Source organism: Bos javanicus, chromosome 5 (assembly GCF_032452875.1).
Source record: "Bos javanicus breed banteng chromosome 5, ARS-OSU_banteng_1.0, whole genome shotgun sequence".
Classification (NCBI taxonomy): domain Eukaryota; kingdom Metazoa; phylum Chordata; class Mammalia; order Artiodactyla; family Bovidae; genus Bos; species Bos javanicus.
The window spans coordinates 72,786,712-72,800,077 of NC_083872.1; the positions used below are offsets into that span (position 1 = coordinate 72,786,712).

A 13,366-nucleotide genomic window follows, 5' to 3' on the forward strand; every position below is an offset into this window, starting at 1 on the left:
CACTGCTGAGTTTTCCAAATTTGCTGGCATTTTGAATGCAACTTTCACAGCATCATCTTTTAGGATTTGAAATAGTTCAACTGGAAGTCCATCATTTCCACTAGCTTTGTTTGTAGTGATGCTTTCTAAGGCCCACTTGACTTCACATTTCAGGAGGTCTGGCTCTAGGTGAGTGATCACACCATCATGATTATCTGGGTCATGAAGATCTTTTCTGTATCTGGATCATCCAACCCCTATTTAATGCAATCTATCTGCCAGTCTAATAAAAGTCCATGGGCACAGTCACTCCATCAGCCAGAGCTGGACTAGAGAGCATGATGCTGGAAAGAGACCTTCAAGTTGATATCAACCCATCACTAAGCACAGCCAGATCTGAGTTCTCCACAACCCAGACCAACTTCTAGTTTCCTCTCTTTGGGGAATTGCACCATGTACCCTTAGGGACCACCCTTCCCCAGTCTCACTTCACATGCTTCAGGGAACTCTGGTCTAGAAATAGCCACAGAGCTCAGAGATGCCCTCATCCGCCTCCCCCAACCACAGTAATTGCTCTCCAGACCAAGAGGGACCAGCGGTAATCTAACCAGAGGTGATGCTGGAGAATTATGGGGGAGGAATCCCCCTCTTTCTACAAGGGACTGGTGAGAATAAATTGTTGGCCAAAGTTTTCACCGGAGAGGAAAAGCTATCCTGAAAAGAACTACAGCAGAGAAAAGTAGAGCAAAACAAAGTAGGGAGACAGAGCTACAAAAATATCATTGGAGCCCCTGGATCCAACCCTACCTGAAGCCGAATTTTTCCTTTGAACTTATTAGTTTCAGTAGTCACCAAATTTCCTCTTTGCCAAAATCATCTGGAGTTGGGTTTCTACCAATGAGCAGAAATCAAAATTGTACAGCTTCCCTCACACATCCAGAAAGGTCATGTGACACCTTGCAGGTTCCTGTTTTCCCACCCAAAGTCTCCCCTCACTGAAGCCCAGTCCACAACATGGAATTGCAGTTAAAACCTCCTGCTCTCAAGTCCAATCAGCCCAGGCCCCATCTTGACTGGCTTTGGGTCCCTGGGCATATCACCACAGCTGATCTTCCTAGACCTCCTCATTGGAACCCACCACACAGGATTATTGTGAAGGAGGAGTTAATATGCATTAAATCCTCACAACAATGCCAGGCATGTAGAAATGCTTAGAATATTACAGTGTATGTTGTTGTCATTATCATTATTGCTGCTATACCAGCGCTATACTCTTATACCAGTCTAGCCATCCTGTCAAAGTCAACGTTTCAACGTGTTAAACCTGTACCAGCACTAATGTTCTTGGCTTTCTTTCACAGGGTTTCTGCCATCATCCCTGGAGAATGCTTCCTTCTTCTTTTTTCTACTGCCAATACCAACTCACCATCCTCCCTCTGATCTCTTTACCAAAACTTAACCATCCACGGCCATGGCATAATCTGTTACCCACAGCCAGGGCATAATCCACTCTATCTAGATGCTTAGGTGAAAGCTCTATCTGCCACTCCAAGGAGGTCTGGGGACAGGAAAGGGACAGGGGTGTGGTATTAGGCCCTTCCCTGACCTGAAGGGAAGAGTTTAAGCTCATTGATATTCAGCCAAGCAAATTCAGGGCAAGTCTCAGAAAGTGAAGTGGAACTCCTAATTAAAAGGTAGCCTTGAGCTGTCAATACAATTATGCATAAAGGAAATGTTTAAAAACACTGTAGTGACTTTCTGGAGACAGATTTTCACTGGAGATGTGTGTGTGTGCGTGTGTGTGTGTGTGTGTATATATATATATATATTTTTTTTTTTTTTAAGTCAAGTTTGGGGGTAAATATAAAGAAAGTAGGCTCTTCAATACTTCCATTCCTTCCCTTCCTGAAGCTTAGAAAAGCATCTCTGATACGCAGAGCGTCGCATTACATTAGAAACTCCTGGCTAGAAGGATGGTGCGTGCATCTCTTCTATGGATTTCAGGAAAGTGGCAGGGAGGAGTGTTTGTTGTTTGCTCAGGAAGGGCATCTCCTTTGCTGAACCTCTGTACTCAGCCCATCAGCATCACCACTCATCTTCTACAATCAGCCCACCTGATGGCTCTGACCACCCTATCTCCCAGCCCTGTGAGCTTGCCTCATCTTAAGGAGTTACCAGGTACAGCAATGTATAGCAATCACGTGTTAACCTATCTCCTCCATGACACTCTGAAGGTTCAAATCTGTTTTCACCAGATTCCCAGCACCTAGTTTAGCACAGATGTTAAACAGTTGCAAAATGTTGGCTGAACAGATAAGTGAATGAATAGATGGAAGAATGCATGAAACATTTGACTCCATAAACTGCATGAAGTAATCCCTGCAGGACCCAACCTTTTCCCCATTATCAACACAGCGATCAGCCTACAAGGCTGGTATCTGACATTTGTGTAACCTCCACTATACTGCTGCATCCAGAGGCACCTTATTTTTATCTTTGTATTTACCTTTTTCTCCTCCCATCACTGACTCCCTCCAGTTTCCTGTGTATGTGCATGCTAAGCAGCTTTAGTCATGTCTGACTCTTTGCAACCCTATGGACTGTAGCCCACCAGGCTCCTCTGTCCATGGGATTTTCCAGGCATGGAGGAGGTTGCCATGCCCTCCTCCAGGGGATCTTCCTAACCCAGGAAAACGAAGCCATGTCTCTTATGTCTCCTGCATTGGCAGATGGGTTCTTTACCACTAGCACCACCTGGGAAGACCCAAACCTATACAAATCTTTCCCTGTGATGGGGCACCAATATTCCACTGTTCAAAAGAATGAGAAGTTGGGATTAGAAGACTTGGAGCTTGTTCCGAGGACTCCAGGGCAGCCAGTGTTCCTTCTTCCCTCCACCCCTCTCCCTGTGGAAAAGTTTCCTTCTTACCTTCAAAGCTTCCGGCAAACAGGTAAAGCCAGGTGATGGCTGGGATGCAGAGCAGAGTCAACGAAGCAGCCAGGAATTTCCGTCTCCCTCTGCAGACCCCCAGCATCCTCTCAGAAGTGGCAGTCCCTAATCCCAGCGCCGTGTCTCTGCCCCGAGCGTGGCGTCCTCAGCCTCCCTCATAATACTTTCTGGAAGGAAGAGCAAAGAGGAAGGGCTGAGTTCTTAGCATTGTCACTGGATGCAAATTGCAAAAGAGAAACATCCTGCAGATCCTGAGAGTGGTTCAGCTCATCTACAACTTCATCCCAAGAGATGATGCTGTAGTCTTGCAGTCTACCCAAACTGCAAGAGTTCTTTTTTTTTCTTTCCCTTGTTGTTTTTAATTAATTTATTTTTTAATTGAAGGATAATTGCTTTACAGAATTTTTTTGTTTTCTGTCAAATCTCAAAAAGAGTTCTTTACAAAATAAACAAATGCAGGATGAAATGAACTGTAACAGACACCCCCCACTTTGTTTCTCTCTCTCTCTCATGCATATATACACAGACAAGTACACAGGTGAGTTTTGAAGCCTGGACTAACACTTATTAAAAAGAGTACCTAGTAAACATCTTGTAAGTACCAAGCACTAAACAAGGGCTGCATTTTCAAAATTGACCAAAACAAGGGCTGGCTCTAAAAGCACAGTCTAACAAGAAAGACCAACATCAGGAACCCCAAGAATGTGATGACTGGGATTTTTTTTTAATTTAAATTTATTTATTTTAATTAGAGGTTAATTACTTTACAATATTGTATTGGTTTTGCCATACATCAACATGAATCCACCACAGGTGTACACGTTCCCCATCTTGAACCCCCTCCCACCTCCCTCCCCATACCATCCCTCTGGGTCATCCCAGTGCACCAGCCCCAAGCATCCTGTATCCTGCATCAAACCTGGACTGGCGATTTGTTTCTTATATGATATTATACATGTTTCAATGCCATTCTTTCACAAACCAGTGAAGCTGATCCATCTGTGTTTGGTCAAGAAGGCAGAACAGTCCCCATGTTCCAGCAGAGAGAGATGCAGAAGGCCCATCAGGCTGATGAACAACACACTCAAGGGAAAGGAGACTGGAGAGGCCCCAAGATCATGGTCGGGAGGCTGCACCTCAGTCACTGTGGAAAACCTAGAAACATTCCACAGAGGCTGTCTTTACAGTTTTACCCCTTTCACAGGGAAGATGTCCAGAAAAGCATGAAACAATTCAAACAGGAACAGATTGGAGAGGAGAAGACAGACAACCTACAACCAGCCTGCAGAGGGACAATTGTAGACCACACAGAAGGCTGGTAGAGAGAGGACCAAAGAAGAGGCAGAAGGTCAATTCAGATGGACTAGAGGGCCCAGGATCTTTCACCCAAGTACTTGACCAGGAAGGGACATGACTTATTTAAAAAAAATGTAAAAACCAGCAGGTCATACAGTCTCATCTCCTCCCAAGTCCTAACACGGACATCACATACTGGCTGAAAGTGAAAAGTCCACATGGACACAGGGCGGACAGGCACAAAAGCCTGCAGATTCCTAAGGAAGGTATGGCCATGGAAGAGCTGATTTGAATGTTCCCTTAGATGTATCCCTTAAACCCTACGGGACAAAGGTCCGGTTGAAGTGTCTCCTTCCCCACCACCCTTGGTGCTTTCAGAAGGCAGGTGCCCCCTCCGACTCACCTCATATTCACTAAGACTTAGCCTACTGCCTGTCACCTGCAGGGCTTGCTGATTGTCTGTTGAACAAATAAACAAAATTGGATCCTAACCAAAGGCGACCCTCTCAAGCTTCAGGAGTCTTTGTTAGCCAAGTTGTTGGCAATGAACACCTAATGGAGTCAATCTCAGCTGTTAAGGCCAAGCTTTCTTCTGCAACCACTCTGATGGGATTTCCTGAATGGCTCTTTCTAAAAACAGATCAAAGACCACAGGGCTAGAGGGTGTGGATGAGGAAGTAAAACCTGAAAAAGCAAAATCTCTTTAAACAAGGAGAATGTTGACTTGAGAAGTCCCTCTTAGGGAAGTTTTACATTCTGAAGCACAGGAAACAAACCCTACATACAGACTGCTAGTCATTAAGAAGGAGGATGGCAGATATGCTGAGGATCTCTCAGGGAGAGGGAGTGTTGGCAGAGGCTATGCAGTTAGAAACATCTGGATGCAAATCTGGGTGCCACACCTGAAGAGCTGTGACCTTAGCAAGTCCCACTTCTCTGTGCATCGTGTGCTAAGTCACTTCAGTCATGTTCGACTCTTTCTGACCCTATGAACTATAGCCATCAGGCTCCTCTGGCCATGGGATTGATTCTCCAGGCAAGAATACTGGGGTGGGTTGCCATGCCCTCCTCCAGGGGATCTACCTGACCCAGGGATCAAATCTGTGTCTCTAACGTCTCCTGAATTAGCAGGCAGATTCTTCACCATTAGAGCCACGGGGGAAGCCCCCTCTTCTCTGGGGATGCTTCATTTTTTTCCTCTCTATGATAAGCAACGTCTTCTGTCAAGGAGGGTGGTTATGAGTCTTAAATGAGAATGCTCTAGAATAAGTGACTAGCAAAGTGATCAAGCACCTGGCAGAGGTGACCCTAACCCCCTTCCAAAATGCCAAAAAGCAGCCTTACTTCTATTATTATCCCTTCACCGGCCACTCTCCCCCACCCCCAAAGAGCTTAGTTTAAAAAAATAGATCTCAATCAATAGGTCTTGCCTGACATTCCACAGGGGTGTTTTAAACCTGAAAGACCTGCCTACTCAATTCTCCTTCAGGTGGGTGTCTTGTTTAGTTGCTCAGTCATGTCCGACTCTTTTGCGACCCCCTGGACTGCAGCCTGCCAGGCTCCTCTGTCCATGGGATTTCTCTGGCAAGAATACTGGAGTGGGTTGCCATTTCCTTCTCCAGGGGATCTTCCTGACCCAGGGATCGAACCCACGTCTCCTGCATCAGCAGGCGGATTCTTTACCACTGAGCCACCAGGGAAGTCCCCTTCAGGTGATACCATTATATTCAAATCACTTTTTTCTTTTTTTACAGTTCACTTAAGGTAAAGAAAACCAACAGTAAATAGCACTTCTTATCTGTCAAACACTTTCCTATGTTTTTTACCTGTTTAACTCTTAAAATAACCTGAGGTAGGTATTAATACTATTTTTCCTCCCCATTTTATGGATGAGAATACTAAAATCCAGAAAGATGAATTAACTCGCCAAAGGTTACACACATCTGGGGCAGAGACACCTCAAGCTTTGCTCTCCTTAAATAATTCATTCTATCAACTCTGCCGGGGGGCATTTTCTTTCTGATCAAACCTAAATCCTTCATCTTGAATCTTATGATTATTTTCTTTCCCAGGGTCAAACCTATCACCATTGTTTGCTCCCATTGCACACACACACACACACAAAAAGGTTAAATAGACAAAAATATAATTGGAAAGCTATAGAAAAGTTGATACTTAGGGAAAAGATGGAACATATATGGAGGGGAACTCAAGTGGCATTAATATTTAAATAACATTTTTTAAGACTCTTTATAACACTTATTTTCGTCCTCTCCTCTCTCCATCTGCAGAAGTTAATTTCAACTGGCACAATTTGTACAAAGTTTTAGAACCAAGTCTAGGGTGGTTTGCATTTTATGATAACACTGGCATCTGAAATTAAACCCAGCAGGTAAAAAATATTCCTTCATGAATTTGACTTTTAAATGACACCTCTGTGCACTAAAAACACATTTTAAAGAAAAATCTCAATTTATATCAGAGGTTCCTCCAGGAAGTTAATACTGGAATCAACACAAGAAGAAAGGAAGGGAAAAAACAGAGGTGGGCTGCAAATTACATCCCAAGCATATGCAAATATTCATGTATTAACTAGAAAACCAGTCTCTAAACTGTTCTTGCCTGGGGGAAGGGAGAAGGCCTCACTTACTAACCCAGGTGTCTAAGAGTCATCTTTAAATACCCCTCTCTCAAATCCAAATCCAATCTCTTGGCCAACACTCCTCCTAAGTATCTACTCCATTTGTCTTCTCCCATCTATCTTAACCAATTAAATTCAAATCTACAAAATACACTGTATGTGCCAGAAAAATGATCATGATCTGTTTAGCCACAAAAGTAGGATTCAAAGTTGAACATTAAATGTGATTGCAAGTATCCTTCATCCAATGTGATAAACTGTTTATAAATGTATAAATACTATCATAGCTATAGATATGAAAAAGGTATGTTTTGGAAGTTATCGCTGGGTATAGCATATGGGTAATTTCAACAAATACGAACACATATTTTTCCTAAATAGTATATAAGGAGCATGCATTGCTTTTATCATTTAAAAATATTTAAAAACTTAAATCATCATGACTTCTTGTTGTATTGCTTGTGATTCGAAATACCTCTGTGCTGACAGTGTAATATGTATGTGTTACTCCTTCTTTGCATGCTAGGGGCAGTCAGTTAACATCTGTAGGATGCCAGTTGGGAATATACCCTCCATGGTTGGCTGGTTACCACTCAAAAGACCAGCCAGAGGTTTACATTCCAAACACTGCTGTGTTCAGCCATCTCTCATCAGCACAGGGGCTGTCCTTTCATTAGCATCAGATATTAGAAATGATTCTTCATGGGTGTTCAAGATGTGCAGATTTTCCAGAAACACTGCACATGAAGAGGGAATAAAAATCTAAGTAACCTTCAAAAAAAAAAAAAAAAAATCTAAGGAATTCAATGGTCAAAATCCAAAGGAATCACTTAGGATCCAAAAACTGATCCTACAGACATGTAGCAGATAAGGGCCACTAATTTGCCTCACTAAAAGATTGACCAAATCCTGAGAGTCAAGCATTGTCACCCCTATAGCAAGTAGGCAAAGAATTGTCTTCACTGAGCTTATAATATAGGTCCTATAGCAGAGAGGAAGCCAGGTGGCTCAGTGGTATAGAATCTGTCTGCCAATGCAGGAGGTGCAGGTTCCATCTCTGGGTCGGGAAGACTCCCTGGAATAGGAAATGGCAACCCACTCCAGTATTCTCGCCTGGGAAATCCCACAGACAGAGGGCTACAATCCATGGATTTGCAAAGAGTTGGATATGACTGAGCACACATACACCCACCCCACCCCAACCCCTCCCCCGCCACACACAGCAGATAGATAGCCGACTGATGTTAGCTTGGCTATTACCATTATTCATACTATTGCTGGTATGACACCTTCATCTCATGTCTATACCCAAGCCATCCTCTCATACACAGCCCCAGAACCTGCAATGTCCTTCCTCCTCTGCTGAACCTCAGGAGGAATTTCAAGTCATTGCTGTTCTCTGGAACCTCTCCAGCAAGTCCAGGCTTGATGGCATTCCTTCCTTTTTTTCCTAAATCCCAATAGGTGTCAAAAGCACATTTCCTGATCACATAATTGTTTTCTAGTCACTTCCTGTGCATTAATCTCTCTGCATCAGATCAAAACCCCTAAGGGCAAAGAATCCCAGTCTTCTACCAGTAACTAAGACAGAAGTTTATACTTAGCCATCTCAACTCAAAGTGTGGTTCCTGAACCAGCAGTAACAGTAGAAATGCAGAATCTCAGGCCCTATCCCAGCCCTACTAAGTCAGAATCTGCATTTTAACAAGATCCAAGGTGATTCAAGCGCACCTTACTGTTTAAGATGCCTGTACCCAAGCACTTAGTAAATAACTAGTTAATACCCAAAGCTGGCCTCCTACTGAAACCAAGCAGGACTCTGTGGGGCTCCTGGGCACAGAAGCCTTTCCGTTTCTCCCATTTCTAGCTTGTAGGGAACAGATTCCAGTCTCCCTGAGCTTCCCTGAGTTTCAAAGAGCAAATCTGAACAACTGCTAATCACGGAAGGGAGACAAGAAAGAAGCAGTCAAGAAATAAGACTGCAGCCTTGGGGCAGGGTCCTTGTTCCACCCCAAGGGATACACATAACTATATCTGAGTTCTTTACAGAACCAAAACTCCCAACAAAAGTTCATTATACACATGTGCTCAATAGTGCCAACTCTTTGTGACCCCATGGACTGCAGCCCACCAGGCTCCTCTGTCCATAGAATTTTCCAGGCAAGAATACTGAAGTGGATTGGCCTTTCCTTCTCCAGGGGATCTTCCCAACCCAGAGAATAAACCCAGGTCTCTTGCATGGGCAGGCGGATTCTTTACCACTGTGCCAATGGTAGGTATTAGCATTCTTCATCCATGAACCAGAGACACTCATCAGGAGACCACGTGAGGCCAGATTAAAGGAGTGCAGGCCCTATACACACTCTGCTCCTATTAGCAACTCTGCCTTTGAACCACTGCTGTAGAACTCCTCACCAAATCCCTCTGGGTTGGGACACAATGTTTTGATATGCATGAGCCCACTGTGTGTCATCCTTTGGCTGGCAAAGCAATAAAGCTATTCTTTTCCATGGCACACCAAACTCTGTCTCTGAGATTCGATTCAGCACCAGTGCACTGAGGCCAGGTTTTCAGCATCACCACCTCGCCTAACCTAGAGAAGGAAAAATGGCAACCCACTCCAGTATTCTCGCCTAGGAAAATGTCATGGACAGAGGACCCTAGCAGGTTATAGTCCATGGAGTTGCAAAGAGTCTGATGCAACTGAGCATGTACATATCTCTCTCTTACCCCTCACCTTACCCTACAGGGACCAGCCAGTGCAGAAGACAGCACCATTTACTTCCTGGACTTCTTTGACTGCATATTTACTACAACAGTTCTCTGGCAGTTGGAAGCAGGTTTCTAGAAGGAAAAGTGTCTAATTAAAAAGAAGCATCTTAAGGACTAACGGTAGCTCTGATGACCCATCCTCTGTGTGTGTGTGTGAAGTCACTTTAATTGTGTCCAACTCCTTGCAATCTTATGGACTGTAGCCCACCAGGCTCCACTTTCCCTGGTATTTTCCAGGCAAGAAAATTGGAGTGGGTTGCCATTTCTTTCTCCAGGGCATCTACCTGACCCAAGGATTGAACCTGCATCTCTTGAGTTGCCAGCATTGGCAGGTAGATTCTTTACCACTAATGCCATCAGGACCCATCCTGACCTTCCATCAAAACTCTTCTTACACATTTGAATAATGACTGAACAGCGCCGACATCACCTACAGAGGCATCACTTCAGCCATCTCACAGAAGGGGAAGACTAAGAGAGGCTAAGGATGCTGAATTAGTTACTGGAAACCCTGGAACTCAAATTCTAGTATTTTCTGGAAAAACAGAAAATCAGTTCTTTGCTACAGGACACACCAGTGATGACCAATCTGTCCCTCCCCAGTCAGAGCGGATACCTCAAAGGGGCAAGCACCTTGTCCATTTGGTCACTCCTGTTTTCTTTGTTGTCAGCACTGTATCTGGCATATAAAAAGGTGGTCAATAAATATGTATTGAGTAGGTCAAGGTATGAATATCTCAGGCACAGCCAGCAGCCTCCCTGGATGTTCATTATCATACAAACGACTCTTGTCACACAACCTCCAACCCACTCCTTCCTCCCCAATCCAACATGGAATCCTGCGGAACTCCTATTATGTGAGCAACAAATTCTGCTTTATCCTCAACTTCCCCTTGCTTCATTCTACCTCCAGCTCTTGAGTGAAGGCAACAGCTGTCCCCTAGACCACTGCTTTCCCAGGAGAAAAGCCTTTCCCCTACTCTTTCAAGGCAAATACACATCAACTAGGGAGAAAAAACAAAAGCACAACATAAAAGTTAAGAATTATGTTTTATTTGGTGGACTTTCTGAATATTTCAGGCCCTGGAGGCAGTCTCTCAGATGGCTCTGAGGGACTGCTCTTGAAGAGGTAAGGGAGGAGCCAGGATGTATAGAAGTTTTGCAACAACAACAACAACAACAAAAAAAAAACAGGTAATTGAAACATCAAAAGATTGCTGTTAATTAAAGAAAACCAGACATCTCAAGTTAATGAATATAGTGCTTTTCTATGTATGGGAAGATACAAGGGTCTGGGCTCCCTGAAATCATTCCTTTGATAAGCATCTTAGCTATCTGAGGCCAGGATCCTGTTCCTGCCCATTCGAGTCCCCTCAGGGTGCACAGCTGGGGGTGGCTGCAGTAGCTGAGGGTTTGATGGCCCCAACATTCTAAGTTTACTGATATGGCAGGTGGCATTCCGAGTCCACATACCTAAGGGCTAGGAATTTGGTCTTGTGAAATGAAATATTTCCTGCCATATAGGTGGGCAAAAAAAAAAAAAAAAAGTCACAGCTATCAGCAATTTCTGGTCTCCTAATGTGAATGAGGGCTCCCAAAAGAGAACACAACGCCTGAAATCCAGCAGATGCCCCCACCCCTTTCCCCATGGAGGTTGCTGAGGATGTGGGGGTGGGTGGGGGTGAGAAGCAAGAAGCAGCCATCCACCACACCTGTCACCCCTTACAGTGACGGGAAACAGGATTTGGCCCCAGACAGCTGAGGTGCATATGAAAGGAATGAATTCAGTGAGCCCAGAGGCTTGCATTTTCCCATACATAGAACACTAAATTCCGTGGCTTGAATCTGGTTTTCCTCACTACTTAACAAAAATCTTTGATGTTCAGACTGCCTGCCCCCTTTATGGAAACTAGTATGTAGCTTGACTCCCTCTCCTGACTCCTTGGAGCAGTTTTCTCAGAGCTACTGAGATAATGTCTCCCGGTCCTGAAGTCCTTAACATTCCCACCAAATAAAATAACTCTAATTTCAGGTTGTGACTAATTTTTAGTGCACAGTCTCCACCCTCCTGGTTTCCAGCTGTCACTACAGAATCGTATTGCCCCTCCCTCGAAGGAAGATCACTGTTCCTTGGTGACCCCCATGGTTCTCTCTGTCCTTGTCAGTCATTTGGCAAGTCCTAGTCACACTTCTCTCCGGTACTCTTGCCTAGAAAATCCCATGGATGGAGGAGCCCGATAGGCTGCAGTCCATGGGGTCGCTAGAGTCAGACACGATTGAGCGACTTCACTTTCACTTTTCACTTTCATGCATTGGAGAAGGAAATGGCAACCCACTCCAGTGTTCTTGCCTGGAGAATCCCAGGGACCGCAGAGCCTGGTGGGCTGCTGTCTGTGGGGTCGCACAGAGTCGGACACGACTGAAGCAACTTAGCAGCAGCAGCAGCAGCAGCACTCACACTTCTCCTTGGAAGAAAAGCTATGACCAACCTAGACAGCACATTAAAAAGAAGAGACATTACTTTGCCAACAAAGGTCTGTCTAGTCAAAGCTACGGTTTTTCCAGTAGTTATGTATGGATGTGAGAGCTGGACCATAAAGAAAGCTGAGCGCCAAAGAATTGATGCTTTTGAACTGTGGCATTGGAGAAGACTCTTGAGAGTCCCTTGGACTGCAAGGAGATCAAGCCAGTCAATCCTAAAGGAAATCAGTTCTGAATATTAATTGGAAGGACTGATGCTGAAGCTGAAGCTCCAATACTTTGGCCACCTGATGCGAAGAACTGACTCATTGGAAAAGACTGTGATGCTGGGAAAAATTGAAGGCAGGAGGAGAAGGGGACGACAGAGGATGAGATAGTTGGATGGCATCACCGACTCGATGGACATGCATTTAAGCAAGCTCCAGGAGTTGGTGATGGACAGGGAAGCCTGGCATGCTGAAGTCCATGGGGTAGTGAAGAGCTGGACAAGACTGAGTGACTGAACTGACTGATAGCCAATTAACAATACTGTGATAGTTTCAGGTAAACAGCAAAGGGACTCATCCATACATACTATGTATACATTCTCCCCCAAACTTCCCTCCCATCCAGGCTATATCCAGAGTTCCAGGTGCTATACAATAGGTTCCTATTGGTTATCCATTTAAAAAATAGTAGTATGTACATGTCCATCCCAGATTCCTTAACTATCCTATCCTTTGAGATAATTAATTTATACATTCCTTTTCTCCCCAGATGTCTTCTTTTCTGAATGGTAAATTCCAGGAGGTATTCCTTGAATGAATGGTCAAAGGTGCCAGGAGAGCCTAGGCGAGCACGCACCTTGCTGTCACTCTAGTATTGTCCCCAAATCCCTTTTAAACAAAAGCCTGCCAGTCAGTGGTCTGACCATATGCCATCTGTAATATGAGAAACAAAATTCTCACAGTATCTCAATTAGGGCCTTGCGGTAATGGTGTGCCCTTCAGAAATCCTTTGTGATGTCTGTGGCTGCTTGCAAATTTCACCTTGGCAACTTCCTCTCCTTTCTCTGCCCCTGGAGGAAGAGCACACAAGAGGCACTGGGCCTAGAGCATCCCCCTCCTGAAGGTTATCAGCAGTCACTTTCCTCCTCCATCTCCTTTCTGTGTATCAGGCCCCAAAGCCTCAGTCTCCTGTAGATGACCCTTTGGCCTATCAAACTGGCACTCTTGATCTCTTTTTTCATTTAGAAAATGACACTTGGC

General features: G+C 44.5%; 1 protein-coding gene across 2 annotated transcripts in view; it reads right to left on the reverse strand.

Moving 5' to 3' along the window:
* The window catches only part of LARGE1 (LARGE xylosyl- and glucuronyltransferase 1), a 613,949-nt gene that overhangs the window by 456,170 nt on the left and 144,413 nt on the right, over nt 1-13,366 (reverse strand). For both annotated transcript variants that reach the window (XM_061417244.1, XM_061417245.1), the window contains exon 2: nt 2,909-3,096. In XM_061417244.1, the coding sequence (XP_061273228.1) occupies nt 2,909-3,014 (106 nt within the window). In that variant the 5' untranslated portion in view covers nt 3,015-3,096. The remainder of the gene's footprint in view (nt 1-2,908; nt 3,097-13,366) is intronic.